Raw genomic sequence first — 22,347 nt, forward strand, 5'->3', positions numbered from 1 at the left:
ATCTTGAGATTTGCCATGGTGATTATTTTCTGTTTTTCTTTCTGCCACAACCCTTTTCAAGATAGTGTGTGTCAAAAGAGGAGCCATGTAAAGAGAACAGATTAGCTGTTATTTCTGAATCATTGTTGCTTCACCAGTGTTTTCAAGACTGAGTTCTTCCCCTCTTATGCTTAGCTGTAAGCTCATACATTTTGACAGACTAAAGTTAAGTTTCCATTAAAAGACATTTCAAAAAATCAAACCCTTAAACTGACTTGAAATTGATTATTTTAATTTCCAAGAAGCACAATGCCAAGTGACTTTCTGTGTGTTAGTTTCATGGGATTGTTAAACTGGCTATATAATAAGGTGCGTATTTTTTTCAATAAATTACTATAATGATTAACCTTTACCAACTGTGATACTGTTTATTCTCTTTCACTGTAATTATTTTGACAATAATAATGCCACAGTTTCACCCTAGCAATTTAACGGATAGTGGTATTCTGTCTGTAAAAATAGCATAATGTGTCTCCGTATTTATCTCATTGACAGATTTTCCCCCCCCCTATTTGCAAGTAAGATATTGGAGAGTGGAAAGAAGGTCTGTTTGTTGTAACAGTCAGCTTTGCAAATTCAGGATAAAGTGGTATGTTTACTGGCATGGACATGTAAACACTTCAGTAGCCCCAGGTAAAATTTCTAAGTTGCAACATAGCTGAAAAGTATATCCCAGCAAAAAGAATTTTATTATGGCTAGATCTGTAATTGCTCTACATTTTTAAAAGGAATATAAATACTGTGCACATTTTTTTAAATCAGATTTGATTTCAGGTTTGCATCAGGACCAGATTTGGTTTTGGTTTGTTGTTTGTGGGGTTTTTTTCACATTTCTGGCCTTGCTGCGGGGGGGGCGGGGAATCTAATTTCTAACTGAGAAGAACAGCACATTTCAGATATCCCCGAACTGATACAGGCCATTTTGGGATTAACTACTTAGTTATAAATAAATTATAGCATTATGAAATAAATATGCACACTGATGAGTTTTCACTATAGCAGTTTTGTAGATTAGAATGTGCTTAAACTACAAAAATTGTGGTTTGTTTACAGGTTGAAAATATTGCACAACAATCATTTATACCAATAAACTACTACCTTAGGGCTGTAAAAAAAATCAGGCCTATTGAGAATTAAGAGATTATATATGCAAAGATGTTTCAAGACACAGCGATTCCATGGGTAATTTGAATGATACAACTAAAACAGGAAAGGTCAGGGGGAGATAGGGAGTGTAAACAGTTTGTAAATTATGTATTTTACATTTGTCTTACCTTTATGCATTGTGCAGGGCAAAACAAATGTGAAATCTCCACCAATTTCTTTATTCAGCATTAGATACTTCATTAGTTTAAAAAAATTAAACCACACCCCTCATCTATTGCTCTTAGAAACTCTAAGTTAATCTCTTTCTTGTATTGTAGTGTTTTGCTTAGTACTGAAGCTTTTGACTACTTTTGGCTAGAATCTGCTGATTTAGCTTTAAGTGCAGGACAAAGTTTACATTTTTTACACATTGATCTGAGAGTCTGACTATTTGCAAATGTTGATGATTGATAGATCACACCTGATTATAATTTAGGGTGCATTTTATTCCTGTGCTCAGTATCTGATGAGATGCTATGAAATATGCTAAAAATTAATTATTAGAATAGTCTGTCTTGGTAAATTATCATCATCCAAATCATCTCTGTATTTCTGTGTTAATGAGTTGTTATATTTATGTAAATGTAACATAATACACTGTACATAGCATTTTCAAGTGTCTGAAATAATTTATTCAGTACTTTAAAGAAATGTAAAACCCTGGTAAAAAGATGGTATCATTACATAGATTGCTGCTGGGTCCTCAGTCAAATAATTTTCCATGCCAAGTAGATTTTCTGAAATCTGAGCTTTTGATACTTCCCTTTATTGAAGCAACGAGAGCATATGTAGCTGGATTTCTTTGTTCTTTTATAGCTGAGTTCAACAGGGCCGTATCACAAACGTGCCTGGGTTTCTTGCAGTTCACCCGTGTGCTGCTTTTATACTCCCAACTCCTAGCGTGACTCAGCCATGTTGTCACCAAAGCTTAAAGAGTGTTTGCACAATCTCACTTCAGCATAATGCGTAATGAACCTCAAATGAATCCTGCTGGCGTGTAGGATAAGGAATTTCCACTTCAAGTTACTGTCTTTGAATGGGGTTGTAAAACGTGCCTGTATTGTTCATCCAGGAAGTATGAAGTTGTAAAAAAACAGCTAAATTGCCATATTTTATCTGCTAGTTACTTCTGCATTTATTGCCTTTATGGACCCAAAGTCCTCCAGGGAGTGTGACAAATCCTGATTGTATTTTCTACTTAGAGCTTTTATTTGTTCACAAATGTGGAAAGAAGAAAAACTATTAGTCACTGGGGATTTGTCTAGCGCTGTCTGCGGCTACTTAAGAACTGGTTCAGCTTCAGTTGCATTTTCATTATTCTGTCTGCTTTTGGTCTGATGTCATGCACAAACTACACCTGTAAATCTGCATTTCCTCATCTGGAAAATGTAAATGCTTTAGTAACCTTAGAGTAGTTGCATAACTGGTTGGATAGTTGCTGTACAAACGGAATATGTTTTCTGTTCCATAATTTGTCCATTTTACAACTGATTCACCCTCTTTCTAGCTTCCTTACACTTCTATTTCTATCTTACATTATGGGGTCCTGATGTTGCAGGAGTTAGGAAGAGCTTTGGCTGCTGAAACAATTGCTGTTTGCTTTTACACTTGTACTACTATAAACAGTCGAGAGAAAGGACTTCAGATGTTAGGAGCAGTAGATCTACAAAGCTTGTAAAGGTCATTCTCTGCCAGGTAAATTTTGTTTTACTTCTAATGCTGTGACCTTTGTGAATCTTACTACAGCACATGCATAAATAATTAGACTTCCAAATTAAAAAAATACATAGTATGCAGCATATAGTAATTTTGCAAAGTCTTTTAGATCATGTGAGTTTGAATCATTTCCTTTGAGGCATTCTCTAAATGTACATTCATTAGAGGAAGCTGCGTATTTGGAAATGAAAACTAGCCAACCAATGCTGGTAGGAAAAAAGTTGATTTCTCTGAACTGTGTTATTGAAAATACATATGGGATTAACCACAAAATGCTAGGAAATAAGTAACAGTTTGGAAATACGAATAAGAAGCAGGAGTTACATGGGGAAAAAACTCTTTTGTCACAATTCCTTTCTGTTTTGGAAATTTTGAGTAGCTGCGGTTTTATCTTGTTAGGAAACACTATTGTTTTTCAGCTCAGTTCTGCCTGTCATATACAGTGTATCAGGAACAATATATTTTAGCCTTCTCAGCCTTTTTTTCCTGCATGGCTTATGTCAACAGGATGGATCTTATTCAGAAACTGTATCTTGTATAACTTGTCACTGTTGTGGCAAGAACTGAGGAGAGAGGGGAACTGAGTTTTTTGAGGAAAATAAGGCATGTTTCATATCACTGTTTTTTTCCAGACAATTCATTTTAATTTCTTTTCAAAAATTCCCCTATGTAAGGAACGTTGCCAAAACACTGCCCAGATCAGCTGCTGCCTCACCAAGGCTGGTAGAACAGTTAGGGTTCAAATCCCAGCCCATACTGTTAGGCTAAGGTGGTAACTTGACTACCTTTGGTGGTAATACATTGAGGTTTTTTTCTTCTGTAAAACATTAGTGCAAGTTCTACTGGACAGTTTGGTGTGACAGGAAACTTATCTCATCTACTACATTTTCACAGAAGCCAGAGGGCATGATTCAGCTACTACTGAATTTCAGTGAGATTTGGGTATTCAGTCCTGGGTGACCTCCTCTGAAAGAACATAGTCCCCATGCCTGACTTCCACACAGAAACATCACCATTCTGTACTCCTTTCCTCACCCTCTTATTTTTCCCTTTTTGGTGTTAAGCGCAGGAGAGAAATACAAGGTTGTCGCAGGGAGAAAGATGAGGTGATTCAGCAGACTCCAGATGCAAAATCAAGAACACCTAAGCCCAACCTGCAACTTCCAGTCACTGGTCACTAAGTTTTGTGTCAAGCCCAGTGAATATTCGGTCAGTTTGTGACCGCCTTTGGCAGTTGACATTTACCACACGGGCTGAGGCAGCAGCAAGAAGGAAGCTGAGCCGGGCCTGGGGCTGCGGCTGGGCCTGGCTGCCCCCCACGGGCTATGGAGGCCAAGCAGAGGAAGGCCCACCGCCAGCACCAGGCACTGCCATCTCTGCTGGTGTGGGCACCAGGTGAAATGGCTGGGAAGCTACAGGCAGTATGTGGATGACAGGCTTTGTTTTGTAGCGCAGTTCCGCTGCTGTCATCTCCAGTGCCTTTCTGTACGTAACACTGAGCCTGAAGTCATGGCTTCGGGGCATAGCACTCTGCACAAGTCTTTTGTTGGTGTTTCCCCACAGCACACTGTCTGGATGAATACTATAAAGGGTTTGAGAGTGCCTTTTTGGTTGTTTTTTTGTTTGGGTGGGTTTTGGGGGTTTTTTTTGGTGTTTTTTTTTTGCCTAGTAACACATCTGAAATGTCTGGCCCGGTCTCATGTTCAGGTTAATCATCTAAAAGAATGACTGCTGGCTCTGTGGTAGGAGCACTGGAAGGATTTCCTTTTTGAGAGCATCCTTCTGAGACCTGGCCATCGCTAATAAGCAGTTGTGGGTTGCAGGGTGCATGGAGATGCGTTGAAGAGCACACAACCTCACCGCAACTTCACCGACCGATGCCGGGAAGCCTGAAAGCGCGCGGGGAGTACCGGGAAAGAACGAAAGAAAGAGGCGACAGCGCAGAGCGCTCCTGAGGGACCCGCGTACCCGCGGGATACCGGGCTGTGCTAGGGCAGGCTACATGGCGCTGCCAGCCCAGATAACGTCTCGTTTAAACGTTTCTCTTTCAGCCCGGATTGCAGCCGCTAGGGGGCAGCGCCGGCCGTTATTCCCGCCCCGCCCCCCGCCGGCTGTGGGGACCGGCCTGAAGGGAAGGAGCGGGGCTGCGGCCCCCGGGCGCCTTCCCCTCCTTCCCCCGCACTCCTCAGAGCGGCTCTGGGGCACACCAGCAGTGAGACTGTTTGGGTAACGTCAGTCTAACGAGCACGGAATAGTTTTACTTCCCTTTTGGAGCGTTTCTTCTCTCTGCTGAGGGCTCTCTTATGTAACTTGACACTGCGGTCTCAAGAGAAGTTTTCTGTTTTCAGTCGACCTCATTTCAGCGCCCTGAATAAAATACGTGCAACTGGGGGTTTAAGCACTATTTCAGAATTTGCACTGGCCCAGTAGATCTTTGCCTTTCTAAGCTGTGTTGCATAGCCTGTAGGAGTTTGTAGTTTTCTGAGAAAAAAAGTAATTCTTCTCACATGTGGAAGACATTAAATTATATCTGTTTCTGCTTCTTATTTTGCATTCTTACACCATCGTTTATTATTTCAGAAAGTAAACATACATGAATTGTATATAAACAATATAGCAATTGGATTTTCTTTTATTTTCTCTGTAGAGAGTAGAAATAAGGTCATGACTATGTCCTGAGAATGTAAGGATTGCCAAAATACACAGTAGATACTTTTCAGAGAAAAACAGTACATATCAAGTAACTGTTGAGTCATAAAACCCTTAAGTTAGTGTAAGCAGATGTTGGTTACAGCTCGCATTGATGGGAAGTATATAATCACCACCCCTATAACCACCCACCGTCCATTTCTGGTTCAAGAACTTCCCCGAAAGCCTGTTTCTAATTTTATGGAAACCCTTTGAAATTTGGGACAGTTTTCAAAAATATGTAGGGAAAAAAAAAAAGTCTGCCAGAGGTTTGGCCTCCAACTGTGAAAACAGACACTGCCTTTTCAAACTCCTCTCCTAGATCCACTGACCAACACCCAGAAGAGAGAATTTACATTCTTTTAGAATACAGCAGGAAAATGAAGGTCTGTATGCTGCTGAATTCAGCTTTTGGTAATGTTTGCATCTGTTGTTTTAAACTGTCAGCTATTGCACAAGGCCAGACTCTGATGTGAAAGTATTTGTTTTAAAGAAAAAGGAAAGGGAAGTCTTTTCAAATGTACTGCAGGGACATTTTTGCTTGTTGCTTGGATGGATTACTGCAGTTAGAGAGAAGGGGAGGATTTAATTGTTTACAAGCCATAGAAGTGTGCTTCAGACAATATTAAAAATGTAATTATTGTTTGTTTCTGTCCTGCAGACCCGGCTAAAAATCATATTTGGCGTGGTTATATGCCTTTTGCTTTCCTTATTACTTATGTGTATTATACTGCTTCCATCAAGAGGTAAGGCATTTATAATCTAACATAGTGTAAACCACAGTATCTTTATATGTACTGTATGTGATACTGTGTAAAACACAGTATCTTTAGCTACTATGGCTTCTAAAGTTCACAAAAGTTTGTCAAATCATCTTTAGGATTGTCGTGTCAGAATTGTTATGGCTTTATCACTTTACAGAAATGTACTGACAGCTGAAATATCCTGAAGGCAGGATTGAAATGCCAGTAGACGTTGAAACAAGGAACTCCTTGAAGTGAAAAGCACCTGAATTAATTTTATTGTGCATGTTATATAATGTTCTCAGATAAGACTGCAAAAATGATTGTCAGATCTCCTCATATTATGTTATTTTTTGTGTTAGGGGTTAGGAGACTCACAAACTGTTAGTAATTTCCCTTAGCTTGGTGAACTTGTATTTGGTTTTAAATGGTTGTGTAATAATTACAGAAGTTCTCTATCCAATTACAGTTTAAATATTTTGTTGTAGGTACGGTATGATGAATTGTCCATGAACATATTTAAGATTGCATTTGAAAATTAAAGTCAGCATTGTATAAAATTGGGATGCATATTGCATTATGCTGCATTATTATGCTACAGTTGCATTATGCCAGCTGTAGGTAAATCAACACAGTGCAGTCTGCTGAGTCCTCTGGTGAAGCTTGAAGTGAGTGTGGTTTAAAGTTTAGGGCCTGAGTGGCACTGACTTGGTGGTAAATTTTTTCTATGAGAGGTGTAGTAAGGGCAATGTAAGTATTTACGTGGCCCTTTCGTTATAACAGATTAATTGAATGCCTCTGAAATAGTTAAAATAGTAATAAAAAGCCTATAATCCAGTAGCAGTGTCTATTTAAAGGAATATTTTTTTTACATTACATTACTATTCTTTGTTCATGTGTTGGGAGGGTGACTGAGATGAAGAACTAAGTTTTGTATTTACAACTAGCTGTTATAAAATCTTAAGTCTTGTGAAAGTTAAGTCCTGTAGTTAATATACAGGTTTTGTGAAAGGTGAAATCTCTTTCCTACCCGGTATTTCTGTGGAGTATGTTATCACAGGTTGTTCCACTGAGAGGGGTTGGAGGTTTCTGAAGCAGTTCGGGCTGATTCTGTTACGCAGCATGTGAATAGGTTAGTATAACCTATCCAATGAGGATTAGGTTCTATCAAGGTGGAAGGCAGTGCTGGAAAGAGCACCTCAGATTGATAGGTTTGACTTTTACTGTCAGTGATGGGGTGCCAGATTTTTTGGCTAGCTTAAGCATGGTCAAATCTGAGCTTTTGATACTAGATACATGTATGGTATCAAGTCAGACTTATTCATACCTGTTAAGACAGGGCAGAATATTTTAATGAGATTTAAATAAAGAAGAGCAGTGAGGAAACAAAGAGGCTGGAGACCAAGGATTGGCTTGGCAGCCTGAAGAAATTGCTAAAGACCATGGAGGGTACTGCAGGAGGAAGTGAATATATTTTTCTCTTCTGAAGTTATCCCGTACCTGCTCACTGGTCTTAGTCTGAGCTTCTTCAGTACCGGAGCCACTACAAAGAACTCTGTCTCTGTGGTTTCTTGGAATAGCAGCTTGGTAAACAGTCATATTAGACATGACATTTAGATCCAGTAGGATGATAAAGAATTTATCTTACTTTACAGAATTTTGTTTTGAAGGAGCATTTTAAACAATTGTGGAACACACAATTAACGTTGAACACACAATTATGTTGAACACATCTGATTATGGCCTCTTATTCTCAGGTGAAACTGCAAATGCTGCAGTTATCTGTTTAAATGCCTAAACCTTTTTGAATTCTTAGTAGGCTACTGATCAGTTGTTAAAGGAAGAAATACAAATTAATTTTGCAGTTACAAATTTTGCAAGTGGAAGACAGACAGGAAATAGCTACAGAGGTGGAATGTTGTTTGTACATTCCACCTGTAGTACTGCTTAACTGGCAGGATGTGGCAGTCTAGAAAGACAATTAATTACATATGAGAAATGTATAGACACAGACGGACTAAATTTCTGCTTCAGAAATCAGCAAAGAGAGATGTTGTCTGAAAGAACTGGAATATTTAGTTCTGGTTTCATCTGCTAAGTCTTTAGAAATTTCTTGTCCTTCAAACTTCTCAAAATGTGGTAGCTGGTTTTGGTTTACACATGGAGAGTATAAAAATGTGAAAAATTCCCAAAAGTTATACAGGAAAATAATTTTCTGTTTGGAGAGGATAGTAAGGGGGAAATACTTAGTTGTGGTTATTACAGAATTTCTGTGGGGCTGAGAAGAGCAAGGCAGGCAATCTTGATATAGTGTATGGTATCTATGCCTAAGAAATTAGTGACAGTTTTTTGACATTTCTTTGAGTTAGGAATATGCTGTGTGATTTACCTTACTACGATAACCCAGCTATGATAACCCAACTCTAAACATTTTAGAAAGGTTCTTTTCGCTTGTATGCTGGTGTACCTAGTCCTGTTCTTCTGCAGCATTAAACAAGAAAGAAAATAGCTGCCTGCAGTTGAAAAGCAAGATCAGATCCACAGGCAGAGTTACAATTTACTGAATGTATTGTTTAGGCTCCAAATTATTTTTTTTTCTGCTATTTTTAATGAATATCCTGCGTGTCAGTGTTTCTGCTCCTATTGTACACTTGACCAAGGCCTGAGACCAAGACCTTCTTTCTCTAATGTTGCAGACAGGTCACAGGGCATCCTTCTCAGCCAGGAAGTGGTGAGCAGCCAGTTTCTTAGGAACTGGTGGTGTTCTTTGCTATACCCCAGCCAAATCCATTTTCTGATTCAACAAATGGTTCCCTGTGTTTGGATGCAACGTCAAGCAGTGTGGCTTCCAACATTGTGGAGTGGAAGAAAAATACTTCCAGTCAGGAATTCAGTTGCCTACCAAATCTGGCTAGTGCTTTGAAGAAACTCTTTGTCGCTTAGATTCTTAAATCAACATGAAGTGCTTAACCAAAACAGGCTCTATTAATTTTTGTGCTTATTCACATGCTGGTGGCAGAATAAATACTCTGGTTTAGGACTAATTTAAAGGGTTTGCCACAACAATCTTATATCTCCAAGTCTATGCTTAGAAATAATATATGATGGTTATGATCTAAGGTAAATTTTTATATTAGATTTTCTTTATAGTTTTTGAAAACTTAATTTTCAATAAATGAAAGGGATTATAATGATTCTTTCTCAGTGTATTGTTAGAGGCTTTGTTCCTTTCCCAGACCCGTATGCAGTAGAGAAGTTAGAGTCAGCAGTAACTAAACCATTCTCATTCTAGTATTCTCTAGCTTTCTATATACAGTTTCTGTTTCTCACAGTAACAAGAGCTGGATCATACTGCAGAACATGACTTGTTCAGACTTCATCTTTTCTTCTTATTCCAAAGGGTGTTTTTAAGTAACCTTCGCTGACAAAGCAGTGGCACACCCCACAAAAAATGACTGAATGTAATGCAGGTATGGAAAAGCGGATTCAGCTGATGTGGAGCTGAGTGTGATCCAAAGTTCTGGGGCAGGATCAGGAGTGTTGGAATTAATTTCTGATGCTGAACCAGGCTGTGGTTTCCTCAAGTGGAAGGCTGTCATCTTGCGCATGTTGAAGGAGCTTTTGCTTTAGCTATTCAGCATCAGACCACAGAGTGAAGAATGGGCATTCTAGTCCAGAAGCAGAATATAATACCATCTGCAAGCTGGCTGTCCCAAGATGCTAACCAGTTTTCTTTTGGCAAGTCATCTATTTGCTGTGTAACATTGGATGCTAAATAAAATACATATAAAATAAATATATATTAAATACATACAAAATACATATATACAGCTACGTGTATAAAAACAACAAATACAGAAACCAGAATATGTTATGTACGCTTGGTTTAATTTGGCAGGAGTAGACACAATTTATATGGATGCACATTAGACCATGTTGTGGAATAAGCCAGCAGGGCTTTAAAATCTAAAGCAAGGGTGGTGTTGATCTATCCACATCGGTCTTTGAAAGGGAATAATCCTCATGATACAAACAGAATTTCACAGTGATAGATTGGTGTGCATATAGTTAATCTGAGTTTAATATAATTGATGATAGTTCTGCTTTCTGTCTTTTATTAAGCTCTCTCACAACAATTAACAGAACGGTAAAGGAGAAGGTATCTGCATAAGGCCAGTGGCAATTAATAGATGCTTACAGGCTTTTACCACCACAATTATACGTGTAAGTCAAATACACTCAAATACACGAGTGAACAATTATAATCATTCAATATATACAGCAGTTTACAGTGTGAACCAAAATTACCGATTCAGTGCACAGAGAAATATAGAACTGCACCCTGTAAATACATGCAAATGGACCACAAAGGATTAAAAGTGAGACAGTGGGGTGGTGAATGGAAAAGAGCAAAGCTGAAATTAGTTAAGATTTCATTTCTGTGGTTGGCTCTGCTATTTGCTTCCTTCTTGTCCCTGGGCATCTTTTTTCATCTTTGTTATTTCATAGAGAAATTAAACACAACATAAAAACTTACCAATCCTACCAACAACCATCCAAATCAATGTCTATATAGTGTTGCAGATGTGTTAGGGTCTGTTCTGTGAGCAGAGATTTTGAATACTATTATTGAACCAGTCTTTAGTTACAGAAGAAAGAATCGGCAATAATTATAGGAAACAATTAAAGATGCTACTTTTAATTAAAGCGTTTAAATATATCTTCTGTTGCCTAGAAACAAGCATTCAAAATTATAAGTAATCAAGAAAGACATAGTTGTGTTCAGATTTTTTGCAGTCCACTGATAGAAATTCAGATAGGAGTGGACACAGTTTGAAAATCATTAGCAGTCATAATAAATTATCACAGAATATTAAGTATGTAAGAGTGAGATGGGTAACAAAGTAAAAGTTTAAATTAGAGCTGTGAAAATTAGACTAGAGATGAGACATTTGTGATATTGCTTGTCTTTTTAGTAAAAAATCCTCTTAAACTGAGAGAAGGAACCAGGAAATTTTACCAGATTAAGCCATCAAACAGGACTGCAAATTTAAGCCTCCTATACACACAATCATGGAAATAGATCTTAACAGTGGATTTCTTTTGCCAACAGGCGTATTCACTTAGAGAATTTAAACTGAAAGGTAGTGATAAGTATCATCACTCAGTATAAATAGAAGTGGATTCTTCTTTGAAATTATTTTCTATGCTTTTTTTTAAGAGTTTGCCATCTTCTGTGCTGTTTATTAACGTATCAAGGGTTGCATACACAGTTATGGTATCAGCAAGAGGAATTAACTTCTTATTGAACCTCTTGGGATATTTTCTGGACCTATTGCTAGCTCAGAGTTTGTCCTGATAGGTTTTTGCCTATGGATTGGCATTCAGTTTTATTTCTCATGACAGCTTTCTTCTGCATTAGTGCAGACAAGGCTAGTGTCAACAGTCAACCTGACGTGTGTATTCTACAGTAAGTAATAGTCACTTAACAGAAGAAAACATGTATTATCATTACAAAGTACCATAGAAGAGAATATGAAGAAACATTTCCTAGGAAGTCAGTGTGATCTTAACAGAGAGGGCAGCTGCAATGAGGAAGTGATGGAGCATGATATGAAACCTGAGGGCAATGAGTCATCCTGATTATCTTGGGCTGTCATCTGAGAGCTCTGAACGAACAAACAGGGGAAGTGACAGAGATCTACTAGGCTGCAGAGTAACATCCCCACTAGCTCTGAAGACCCTGGCAAAAGTCCCCTTGATTTTAAAGGAGAAAAGCATAGATTCCAGAATGCCTAGACTTAAAACCTGCCATTCTTATGGTACTGAACTTTAAAAACTGGCCTTTATCAGAAATGTTCCTGTGTCTTTTGAGTATTAAATATATTAAGTACTCTTTCTCTTGTGAACTGCATAGGTTTTTTTATTGGCTTTTTATTACATTTTTATAATGGAATTTTTCATTTCCATGCACTTAGCAAGCCAGCATTTTCAGCATTACCCTCTTCTTATCCAGTTGATTGTCCTTAAATTTTGTTTTTAAAATCTGCCCTACCTTAAGGTGTTTAGCTTTGGGAAGAAACAGTCAGACAAGAACCACAAAACCAGCCATAATTTTGTCCATTATTTTTATGCAACTATCTGATCTGCTTAGAAATCAAATATCAGAGTAACTGTCTTCTCTCCAGAATCATTGCCAATTTTCTTTTGCAGAATTAAATAAAAAGTTGAAATTTGGGTTCGCTCACATTACTTTTCAGCATTATTTTTACCTGTATACCTTCATCTGTTTCTTTCATGTAGCTACTAAGAAATATATGTGGATGGTGATTATTTTACAAGCCTTATATCCATCTTCTAACACTGTTTGATGAGGCATTTATGAAATTTCACAGCAGGGGTTTGTATGCACGTCCTGTTGTTTGACTCTGTTGTTTGTTGTTTGAATATGTGCTGTGTCTACATACCACACAAGTTCATGAAATCTATGCTCTAAACAAAAATTTGAACTGTCCTTTGTGTAGAAAATGCTTTTCTTGGACTCACAGGTTCTACAAGTATATATGTCTGAGTGAATAAATGACTGCGTGAAATATATTAGTTTGTCTGGTTTCTAATTTTGTATTCCTAAAGATGAGTCCTTCAGAGGCCAAAGGACGTTATTAGAACAGTAACAGAGAACGTTCCTTTCTGCTGTGCCTACTTTCTGCATACCTCCAGTATTATGCTATCCTTGCTGTTCCCTGGTGCTAAATATAGAAAAAAGGAAATATTGGACTAATAATTGCTCCTCTTTTTTCTTTTTTTTTTCCCCACTTCACAGCATTGCATTAACAGAAACTTTCTGTCTTATTCTTAGTTGTCAACACAGATGGTGGTCCCAGAGCTCTTACATTGGAGGATTATTTGAACGGAAACTTCCAATATAAAACATTTTTTCCATATTGGGTGTCAGGTAGGTAAAACCTTTTTCTCCAACTTACATAAGCCTTTCTAGTATGTATCTCCAGACTGGCTTACACAGACTCAGAAATGTATTTTTCTTCCAGCTTTACTGTGAATGAATGCTAACTATGAAATTAAACAATCTGCTAGTCAAAACTTATGGTTGAAATTTACTCTTCTGTCAGTCATTCTAGAAATTCCAGGTATTTGATATTTCAACAGACATATTTGAGTCAAGTATAAACTATAATTTTACACAGGCCTTCAGTGTTTTATTTCTTTTACTGTCATATTCATCGCAGCAAGTGAAAGAAATATGTCAATGTGTCAATCATTTCTTAAGAAATCTCCTTTTTTGTGTTTGTTACAGAACTTTTTCACTTACCATTTGTAATAATTGCGGTAGCCTGTCTAACAGGTCCCATTCTTTGTAGTAGTACCTAGCTCTGCAATGAACCCAACTGTTCTTATCTCATTTAAGGAAATGCTGACACTGCTGAAATTCCTGAGTTCCAATGCATTGCATAGAAAATAAGGTTGAGTTTCTAAGCAAGTTCCTTAAGGTGGAAGATGAAGACGAAGTTAATTGCTGCTGATGTATGTCTGTGTGTGGCTGAAATACTAGTCTTGTTATCATGGAATTGCAGCAGCACCGACAGGCTTGAGCTAGATTGGATTACCTTCTTGTCCACACACTGCTACCGTTCCTATCTGTGCGCTGTCTCAAGCAATTATCATCCTCTGACTAGAGACAAGAAACATAGTGCATGGAGTCTTACCAAGTTAATTTTAACCCACTATTTTAGAACAGAACTGAAGCCTTCCAGGACATTGCTAGCAGCAGTTCAAGTTTTACAATTAACAATGTGAAGTATGTTGACATCGCTTGTACAATTTAAAAATTTGGTCACCATTTGTTAGATTCCATCTGAAGTACATAGCCACTATATCACCTAAACCTAATATTCTCCTTCCCTCTTTATATCCTTCTCACTTAGACTTATCTTTCCTCTTAACAGTCACAAAACTCATTCAAAAGTCATGCCATAAATTCCATAGATAGTCATGCCTACAACCTTCTATATGCATACTTTTCTTCTGAAGCAAGGAGTTAAAGTTGAGTATGTCTTCCTAAGGGCACCTGAGATCACCACAAATGGTGTTACACAAATCACAGCAGTGTGCTCAAAAGGTCCACTGGTGATCTAATTTCCTAAAAATGAACACTTTATACAATGTTTCAGGCTGCTTTTAAACTGCTAAAGTCTCTCTCTCGCTTTAGCTACACCAGCTATGGAATTCTTTCTCTCTGTTTATAGCAGTAAAAATAATTACATGAAACTAAAATTCTGATCTTCATTCTCTACCAAACTATGGCTCAGGTCTTGAGAACAGCTAGGGTTAATTCCGTTCTCATTGAAGGCCACTCGCCCTCCCTTTGTAGGACCTGTCTGAGTAAGGACAGTATCATTTATGTAGTGTCAGTTAGATGGTACTGCTCTTACCTGCGGAATCTGTACAAATCAGAATGTTCTGGTGAAATTATAAGCAAAGATCTTGAATGTTTTCTTTAAAACATTTACATTGTAATACTGACCTTCTAATGGGTCTGTGACTGGTATTCTTGATCAGACATTACTGACAATAAAATCTGGCATTTAATTATAAAGTTAACTAGCTGATTCTGTGTGCAGTGTGTAATCTTGAGAACATACTCAGAAACCCTAAAGACAGTTTGCTGATAACTCCCTAGCTTGGCATCATTAGAAGAAAAAAAATTTTATGTAGAGAGATGTATTTGCTCAAAATCTATTCACTGACAGGAGTGTGAATAATTTCATAAACGGATCTGTTCAATAGTATCTTCTGTGCAAGGTAACAGCCCTTTTATCTTGTTTACAAAGATAATGAATATCTTCATCAGTCTGCAGAAGATGATATTATTCTTTACAATGTTGAAAGGAACTACCCAACTACCATCATGACTAACAGCACAATGGTACGTACCTTTTCAATTAATAAAAAGGCAGCAAAATGCATTTGCATTTCAAGTACCAGTGTAAAAGTGAGTGGATTAAAATCTGACTTATCAAATCCTTATTTAAAGTTTTTTTACTAGAATCTAATCTAATTCTTAATCTTTCAGAAACAAGTTAATGCTTCAAATTATGTGTTGTCATCAGACAAATATTTCATAGCTCTGGAAAGCAATTATTCAAAGGTAATTATTTTAATATATCACTTAATGAAACTTTTGATTTCATTTAGTAGTTTGTTGGTTGCGGTTGCCATGGATAAATTTTTCATGGTACTTTCTTGAGAAAGGGGTAGGCTGTGAAAAGGCAGCTGATTATTTTTAATTAGATTATCTTTTTCAAAGTTAATACTATTATTTTCTTGATTAATTTTTGCAGCTGTGGAGATATTCTTATACAGCATCTTACCACATTTATGATCTCATCTATGGGTAAGGCCTGATATTTCTTACAGAGAGCTATGATGGATACCCTGTAGGCATGTGCTTGCAAGCATTTCCATTGAAAAACTCTATAGTCATGTGACTACCACCCCTTTGCTTTTGCCTGAATCTGTCAGGTTACTTGTTTGCTTGAAAAAATGGCCTCTAGGAAAGTTATACAGTCCTTTCATCTACTCATCCAGGTATCTGGACTGTTTTATATTTCATGTCCCGTCAAGATTCTCATCTTTTTTTCTTCTTTGCTTAAGTTTCTCCCACCCTGTCTTGGTTGCTTGAGTCCACTTCAGTCTCATCCCTGATGTCTCCACGCCCTTCTGTTATCTAATTCATCCTTTTTATTGTCGATTTAATCTTTAGCTTTCTTCAAAGTTTACAGCTTCTCCCATGGCATTTGGTCTCTTTCCCAAGATCTTGCCTGAACCACCCCTCTTTCCACCCAAGCTTGAAGGAGGCCATCTGCCTCCCCAGTCACCTTTTTATGCCATAAGTAGCAGCATGACCAAATGCTTCTTAGTTCTGAGCAATACGGACTGCACTGAGGTGCTCCATACTTGGGAAGCTGTTGGCTCAAGGTGACAGGAAAAGATTGCTGCAAGTTAATGTGAGTAGAGAGGTAGTGCATGTGGGTCGTGATCCTTAACAAATGTTGTAACGGCTGCTGTTACGCTTGCCCCAGCATGCTATGTCCTGAGTTCATGTCTCCCAATGACTTGCCGGGACTGTAATGCAGACTGCAGATAGAGCAAATGACTGTAGATGCTTGTGCAGCGTGTAGAAGAGAGAAAGGCTGGCTTCTTAAGCTGTTGAATATGTTTTCAAAGGGTTGAGCTGCAAGTCTTTACCAGCACTAGTGCACACCAATAACCTTACTGCATGTCTCACTGCCTGCCTTAATTTTGCATAGCTCAAGAAACAAAAATCTGTTAGAAAATATAGCCCTTCATGAATTTTATATGAATGTACAGTATAATGATCCATTTGCACTATGCACAAAAAGCCATCTCAACTTCTTTCCTTTTTTTAGTGGTTTTGTAACAGAAAATCAGCTTCCACATAAAATTCAGTATATATCCTGGTCACCCGTGGGACACAAATTGGTCAGTAAAGATAACGAAGCACTAGAATGATTTTGCTTTGTGTGGCTAGAAGACATTTATTTGCCTTTGGTTATTATTTTATTAGACAATATTTTTGACAGACCTGTGTGTATTAACGTAGGCTGTCAGCAAGAATGACAAAGAAAACAGTTTTAACTTGTTAAACTTTAACTTGTCTGTGTCTCAGTAGAAGAATACGTGTTCTCAGCTACATTATGTGTTTCAGTTTGCTCGCCAGTCTCTTATCAAGAATTGACCTACATAATTCTATATAGGATTATATGTGGTTTCAAGGCCTGAAAACCAATGTGTTTTCCTTTGACACTGTAAAACACATAAGTTTATTATGGAGATTTAGTGATACAGTATTTAAAACATTTTCTAAAATTTTTAGTCTAGGAAATGGCTGCCAGCTTCTTATTAGAAAAAAATGTTATTTCTTTTTTTGTTTAATAGCTACTTGATAGCTAAGTATGTATTTCTCAGTAATTATAATAGACCTATTGCATACAGTAACAAGTTTATAAACTTTTTTATTTTTTGTTCCGAAGCATCAGCTCAATAATTGTTAGTGGGTTTTTAACTATTTATCCAGTATTCACAAAATATCTGCCCAAGAAAAAAATTTTAAATATCCAACTAATTTCAGGAAATAACCAGGGAATGGGCTTAATATGAATGGAAAATTTATTAGGAAAATTTTTCCATGTTCTACGAGAGTATTAGTTCTCTCAATTAAACTAAATTTTGCTATTTTCTTTACCAACAATTCTGAAGACAGAACACAATAAAGATAGTTTCCTATCTTCCTAGTACTAGTAGTCTGTGATGCTTTTATACAATAGTCCTTGTATGTTACCTGAGAGGTTTAGGACTTGCTTTGTTTTTCATTTAAAGCATACAGTAGTTAAAATGTTACACTGATGTTGCTAACAAATGCTTATAGCTTCAAAATGCATGATTTTCTAAGAAAGCGATGTTTCTGGTGCTGGTTTCTTAACCACATGTCCATTGATTTGATTGAAATTTAGAGACACCCAAGGCCTGCAAGCATTATTGCAAGAACTCTCTTTTGATAACTAATTTACTAGAAAGAAACAAACCAGCCCAGACAGACTAAAACCTTTTTTTGTCTCATTTCACGTCACCTAGGCCTTTTGACAGGTTTAGAAAAGTTCAATCATTTTCTTTTTAGTTGTTGTGTATTTGTTTTTATCATCTACTTTTGGTAGAAGCAGAAGGAAGAGTCACAAAACACTTTGTCTGAGGGTCTTTTAAAAAACACAATAATTTGAATAAGTTTCAAAGATATTTCTTTTTCATTATTTTCCAAAACAAGGCTAGTCACAGAATCCTCTGAAGTTTATTAAAATCAAAGGAGTTGTTCAGGATTTATTCTGACATAGCTGAGCATAGAATTTGGCCTACTGAGGTACCTACTCTTGCAGAATTTGCAAGGGCTTTTAGTGTAGCATTTATTGCTGTTTTGTGTTCATTATTTCTTCTTGTTGGTATAATGTAAGAGCATTGACTGCAGAAGATTTTACTCTAACCTCTGTTATTGGTGCCTATACTTGTAAGAAATACTTTCTCGTCTTTAGGTGTATGTATATGAGAATAATATCTATTTGAAACAAAGTCCTAGAGAGGCACCAATTAGAATAACTAGAGATGGAAAACAGAATGAAATATTTAATGGGATTCCTGATTGGGTCTATGAAGGTAAGTAAACCTTGAAGGGCAATAACTGACATGTTAAATGCTTTGTTTATATCACGTGGTTCTCACAATCCATTCTAAAATATCTGTGATGATACATGATTTTTAGACCCCTAAGGATTACTTCATTTCCATATTTTATTTGCCTAACAATGACTCCATTTTGTATTCATAGTGTGTAACCAAAATCCTGAGTCTTTTGTTGTTGAAACTATATCAGAACTTTAGAAACTGGGCTTTCTTCTGCTGCGCAGGCAGTGGTTGGGAATTAAGCTTTAACGGAAGTTTTAATTTTGGTGAAAATGTGGCACTTCAGTGCATTAATAAAAATTAAAAAAAACCACATGCACATGTGAAAAACCGAAGTGTGTTAAATAGGATCTGTGTGCTTGTTTTGAGAGTTCTTAAGGCCTTTCAGAATTGAGAAGTATTGCAATGTGTTTGGTGTTATTTATTTAGTATAACTCACTTCATGTGTCTAGGTTGCTAAGAGTACAATGCTAAAGTAGACTAGAAGATAGATAGATTGCAATGATAAACTATTATGAATGATTTATTTTTTTTTCCTCAGAGGAAATGCTAGCGACAAAGTATGCACTGTGGTGGTCTCCAAGTGGAAAATATTTAGCATTCGTGCAATTTAATGATTCTGACATACCAGTTATTGAATATTCATATTTTGGTGAGGACCAGTATCCTAGGAAAATAATTATCCCATACCCAAAGGTATATTTTCTCATTCTTTTGACTTACTTTCTGTTGAGAAATGAGCTATTACAATGATAAAATCAACTGTGCTTAAAAAATGGTTGTGTTACAGTGGTTAAATCCATTTGGCCTGAATTAATGAAAGAAAACAAACTTAGGTCAAGTTCTGAAAATGTATAGGTACATTCAAAACTGTAGATATTTAATAGTATCAGTGTAATAAATGGAATTACTCATGTAAGTAAAAAGCATGTGCAAAAGTGCATGCTTGCATGATCAAGCCTTGCTTTTTTCAATTCCGTTTAGTCATTGTGATGTGTTAATTATGCAGTTGTTATTTTTCATTACAGTAAATCAATTATGAGACTTTTTTTTATTTTGAAAAATAAAGGCAATGACAGCTTCAGTTTATTTGCACACTTCATAGGGCTTTTTGATCTCAAGGGGCTTTGGATTATAACTGCTTTCAAGTGCCAGATCTAAGGCAAGATGGTTTTAGGCTGGCATTTCTTCAGCATGTATTAGAGAGCTCTCCTGACTCTTGTCATGTTCATATGATTGCAAGTGATCATGTTAATGTATCTTAAGAAGTTACTCAGCTGTCAGCTGGGTTACAGTTCTAAAGTTAAGCAGTGTGGTTTAGACCACACATGGAGGAGAATTAAAAAACTAATAATGTATGCAATGAATAAGCAAGCATGAAATCAGTTTAAGCTAAACCATTTTATTTCACAGCTGGGATGTCAAAGAGCACTCACAATCATTTGAATATAATCCTGAAGTTTTATGCCAAAGTAAGTGTAGTATGTGCAGCAAAGATCCACACTGCAAATAGAACACTGGTTCCCGTCAAGCATGTTTTCTGCATAGAAAGGCACTAAATTTGACTGTTTAAAAGGTTTTCTTATTTCTATATGAAATGATGCAAAGTTAAGTAACGTGCTACTGCTGTAGTGTCACGCTGAGATCTTGTAAGACCACATTTGCAGTATTATACTCAACTGAATACACATGTTGTGACCTATCTCACTTCCTGCAAAAAGTTTTGTAATCTTCCTTGATCTGAATTGTTCAGAGCCTGATTTGAATAACCTGATACATTTTTTTGAAGGCTGGAGCTAAAAATCCTACTGTTAAAGTGCTTATTGTCGATACTATTAACGCTGAAGCATTTGGTCCTAAGGAGGTGCCAGTTCCTGCAGTCATAGCATCCAGGTAGTGTGCCCTCAAATATGTCTTCTCTTCTTTAGAAAAGTTTCTGTCTATTTGTTCTAAATGCTTGAACCTCTGAGTTGTTTTCTGTTTCTAACAGTGGGGTGCAATATTCATCTTCTAGATGGAACAGAAGCTAACTAGAAAAGTTGTATTTTGATTCTGTCTGTCCATATAATACGTTGTTACAAAGGACAAAAAAACATCTCTAAGATGATGGAAGCTTTGCTGTTGTCTTCCATAGAGCAATATGGGGGATACAATGTGTAGCAATGCTTCTATAATCCTGTTCTTTAATAACCACTATTTCTTTCTTTTTTTCTTTTATTTTTTAGTGATCACTATTTTACTTGGCTTACTTGGGTAACAGATAGTCGAATCTGTGTGCAATGGCTAAAGAGAATCCAGAATTTTTCAGTCCTAGCTATTTGTGACTTCAAAGAAAATTCAAATACTTGGGAATGTCCAGAGGTAATAAAGTTGGAAATATAAATTTAACATTGCTGAAATTAGCATTTTCTATTCCAGTCTGCATAGCTATTTTAACACCTACTGGTTATGCACAGGTTGCTCTGACTTACTTGCTGAAATATATTGAATCTTGCCCTGAATTCTTTTAGAAAATAATTGTGTGCCTGTATTTTCCAGTGTTTGATCACATTCATCTTTTAGCTAGTACTGATACTTTTTTCAATATTTTAATTGCTGGGGGAGGGATGAAAAAAATTAAATTGCACCAAAAAGAAATAAAATCACCAAAGTATTTTTTAGTGAGGCTTAAATAACAATCAAAGCAACAAAAATAAGAAGAATGCTGCTGAGCAGCTTTCAAGACTGTTGTTTAGTTCCTTCTTGCTCCCTCATCTTCAAAAGTAGAACCATATAGGATCTTTATTGTTTTTTAAAGAAAATCTTATTATACTACATTGAAATTTCATACGAAGTCTGGCTGAATCATGTCCCTTATGATTAATGTTAAATTAGTTGAAAGAACATACAGATTAAAAGCAAGGTGGGTTTTCAGGAGAGAGTCTTCTGTTTTATCAAATCATAAAGTTGGAGAAAGCAGCCAGGTTTTCAGAAACACAATCTCTTTTTCAGATCTGAAAAGAAAACTTCATTCTAATTGCAACAGTAGCTCTACATTTTGTTTAAATATGTCATTCTATCATTAAGACAGTTTGGAGGGAAAACCATGCTCTGTTAAGCAGAAGGATAGCTTAGATGGCCTAGCTATCTAGGGCAACCTGTTCCAGTGCCTTACCAACCTTAAAGTGAAAAACTTCTTCCTAATGTTTAATCTAAACCTGCCCTCTTCCAGTTTATAGCCATTCTCCCTCGTCCTGTCACTACGTGACCTAGTAAAAAGTCCCCAGCTCTCCTGTAGGCCCCCTTTAGGTACTGGAAGGCGGCAATAAGATCTCCCTGGAGCTTTCTCTTCTCCAGGCTGAACAGCCCCAACTCTCTCACCCTCTCCTCATAGGAGAGGTGCTCCAGCCCTTGGATCATCCTCGTGGCTCTCCTGTCGACACGCTTCAGCAGGTCCATGTCCTTCTTATGTTGAGGACTCCAGAGCTGGATGCAGTACTCCAGGTGGGGGTCTCACGAGAGTGGAGTAGAGGGGCAGAATCACCTCCCTTGACCTGCTGGCCACACTTCTTCTGATGCAGCCCAGGATGCGGTTGACCTTCTGGGCTGCAATCGCACATTGCTGGCTCATGTTGAGCTTCTCATCAATCAGCACACCCAGGTCCTTCTCCTCAGAGCTGCTCTCTAGCCATTCCCCACCAAGCCTGTATTTGTGCTTGGGATTGCCACGACCCAGATGCAGAACCTTGCACTCGGCATTGTTGAA

The 22,347-nt window shown here is 37.2% G+C and overlaps 1 protein-coding gene across 1 annotated transcript in view; it reads left to right on the forward strand.

Annotated features, from left to right (window-relative positions):
* Positions 1-5,745: 5,745 nt before the first annotated feature.
* FAP (fibroblast activation protein, alpha) overlaps positions 5,746-22,347 on the forward strand; it is a 43,337-nt gene continuing 26,735 nt past the window's right edge. The window contains exons 1-11 of the mRNA XM_009894615.1: positions 5,746-5,975; positions 6,251-6,335; positions 13,192-13,287; positions 15,182-15,276; positions 15,424-15,498; positions 15,692-15,744; positions 16,781-16,853; positions 18,455-18,575; positions 19,144-19,298; positions 20,392-20,495; positions 20,828-20,963. Of these exons, the coding sequence (XP_009892917.1) occupies positions 5,970-5,975; positions 6,251-6,335; positions 13,192-13,287; positions 15,182-15,276; positions 15,424-15,498; positions 15,692-15,744; positions 16,781-16,853; positions 18,455-18,575; positions 19,144-19,298; positions 20,392-20,495; positions 20,828-20,963 (999 nt within the window). The 5' untranslated portion in view covers positions 5,746-5,969. The remainder of the gene's footprint in view (positions 5,976-6,250; positions 6,336-13,191; positions 13,288-15,181; positions 15,277-15,423; positions 15,499-15,691; positions 15,745-16,780; positions 16,854-18,454; positions 18,576-19,143; positions 19,299-20,391; positions 20,496-20,827; positions 20,964-22,347) is intronic.

Source organism: Charadrius vociferus, unplaced genomic scaffold, assembly GCF_000708025.1.
Source record: "Charadrius vociferus isolate BGI_N301 unplaced genomic scaffold, ASM70802v2 scaffold161, whole genome shotgun sequence".
In the NCBI taxonomy this organism is placed as follows: domain Eukaryota; kingdom Metazoa; phylum Chordata; class Aves; order Charadriiformes; family Charadriidae; genus Charadrius; species Charadrius vociferus.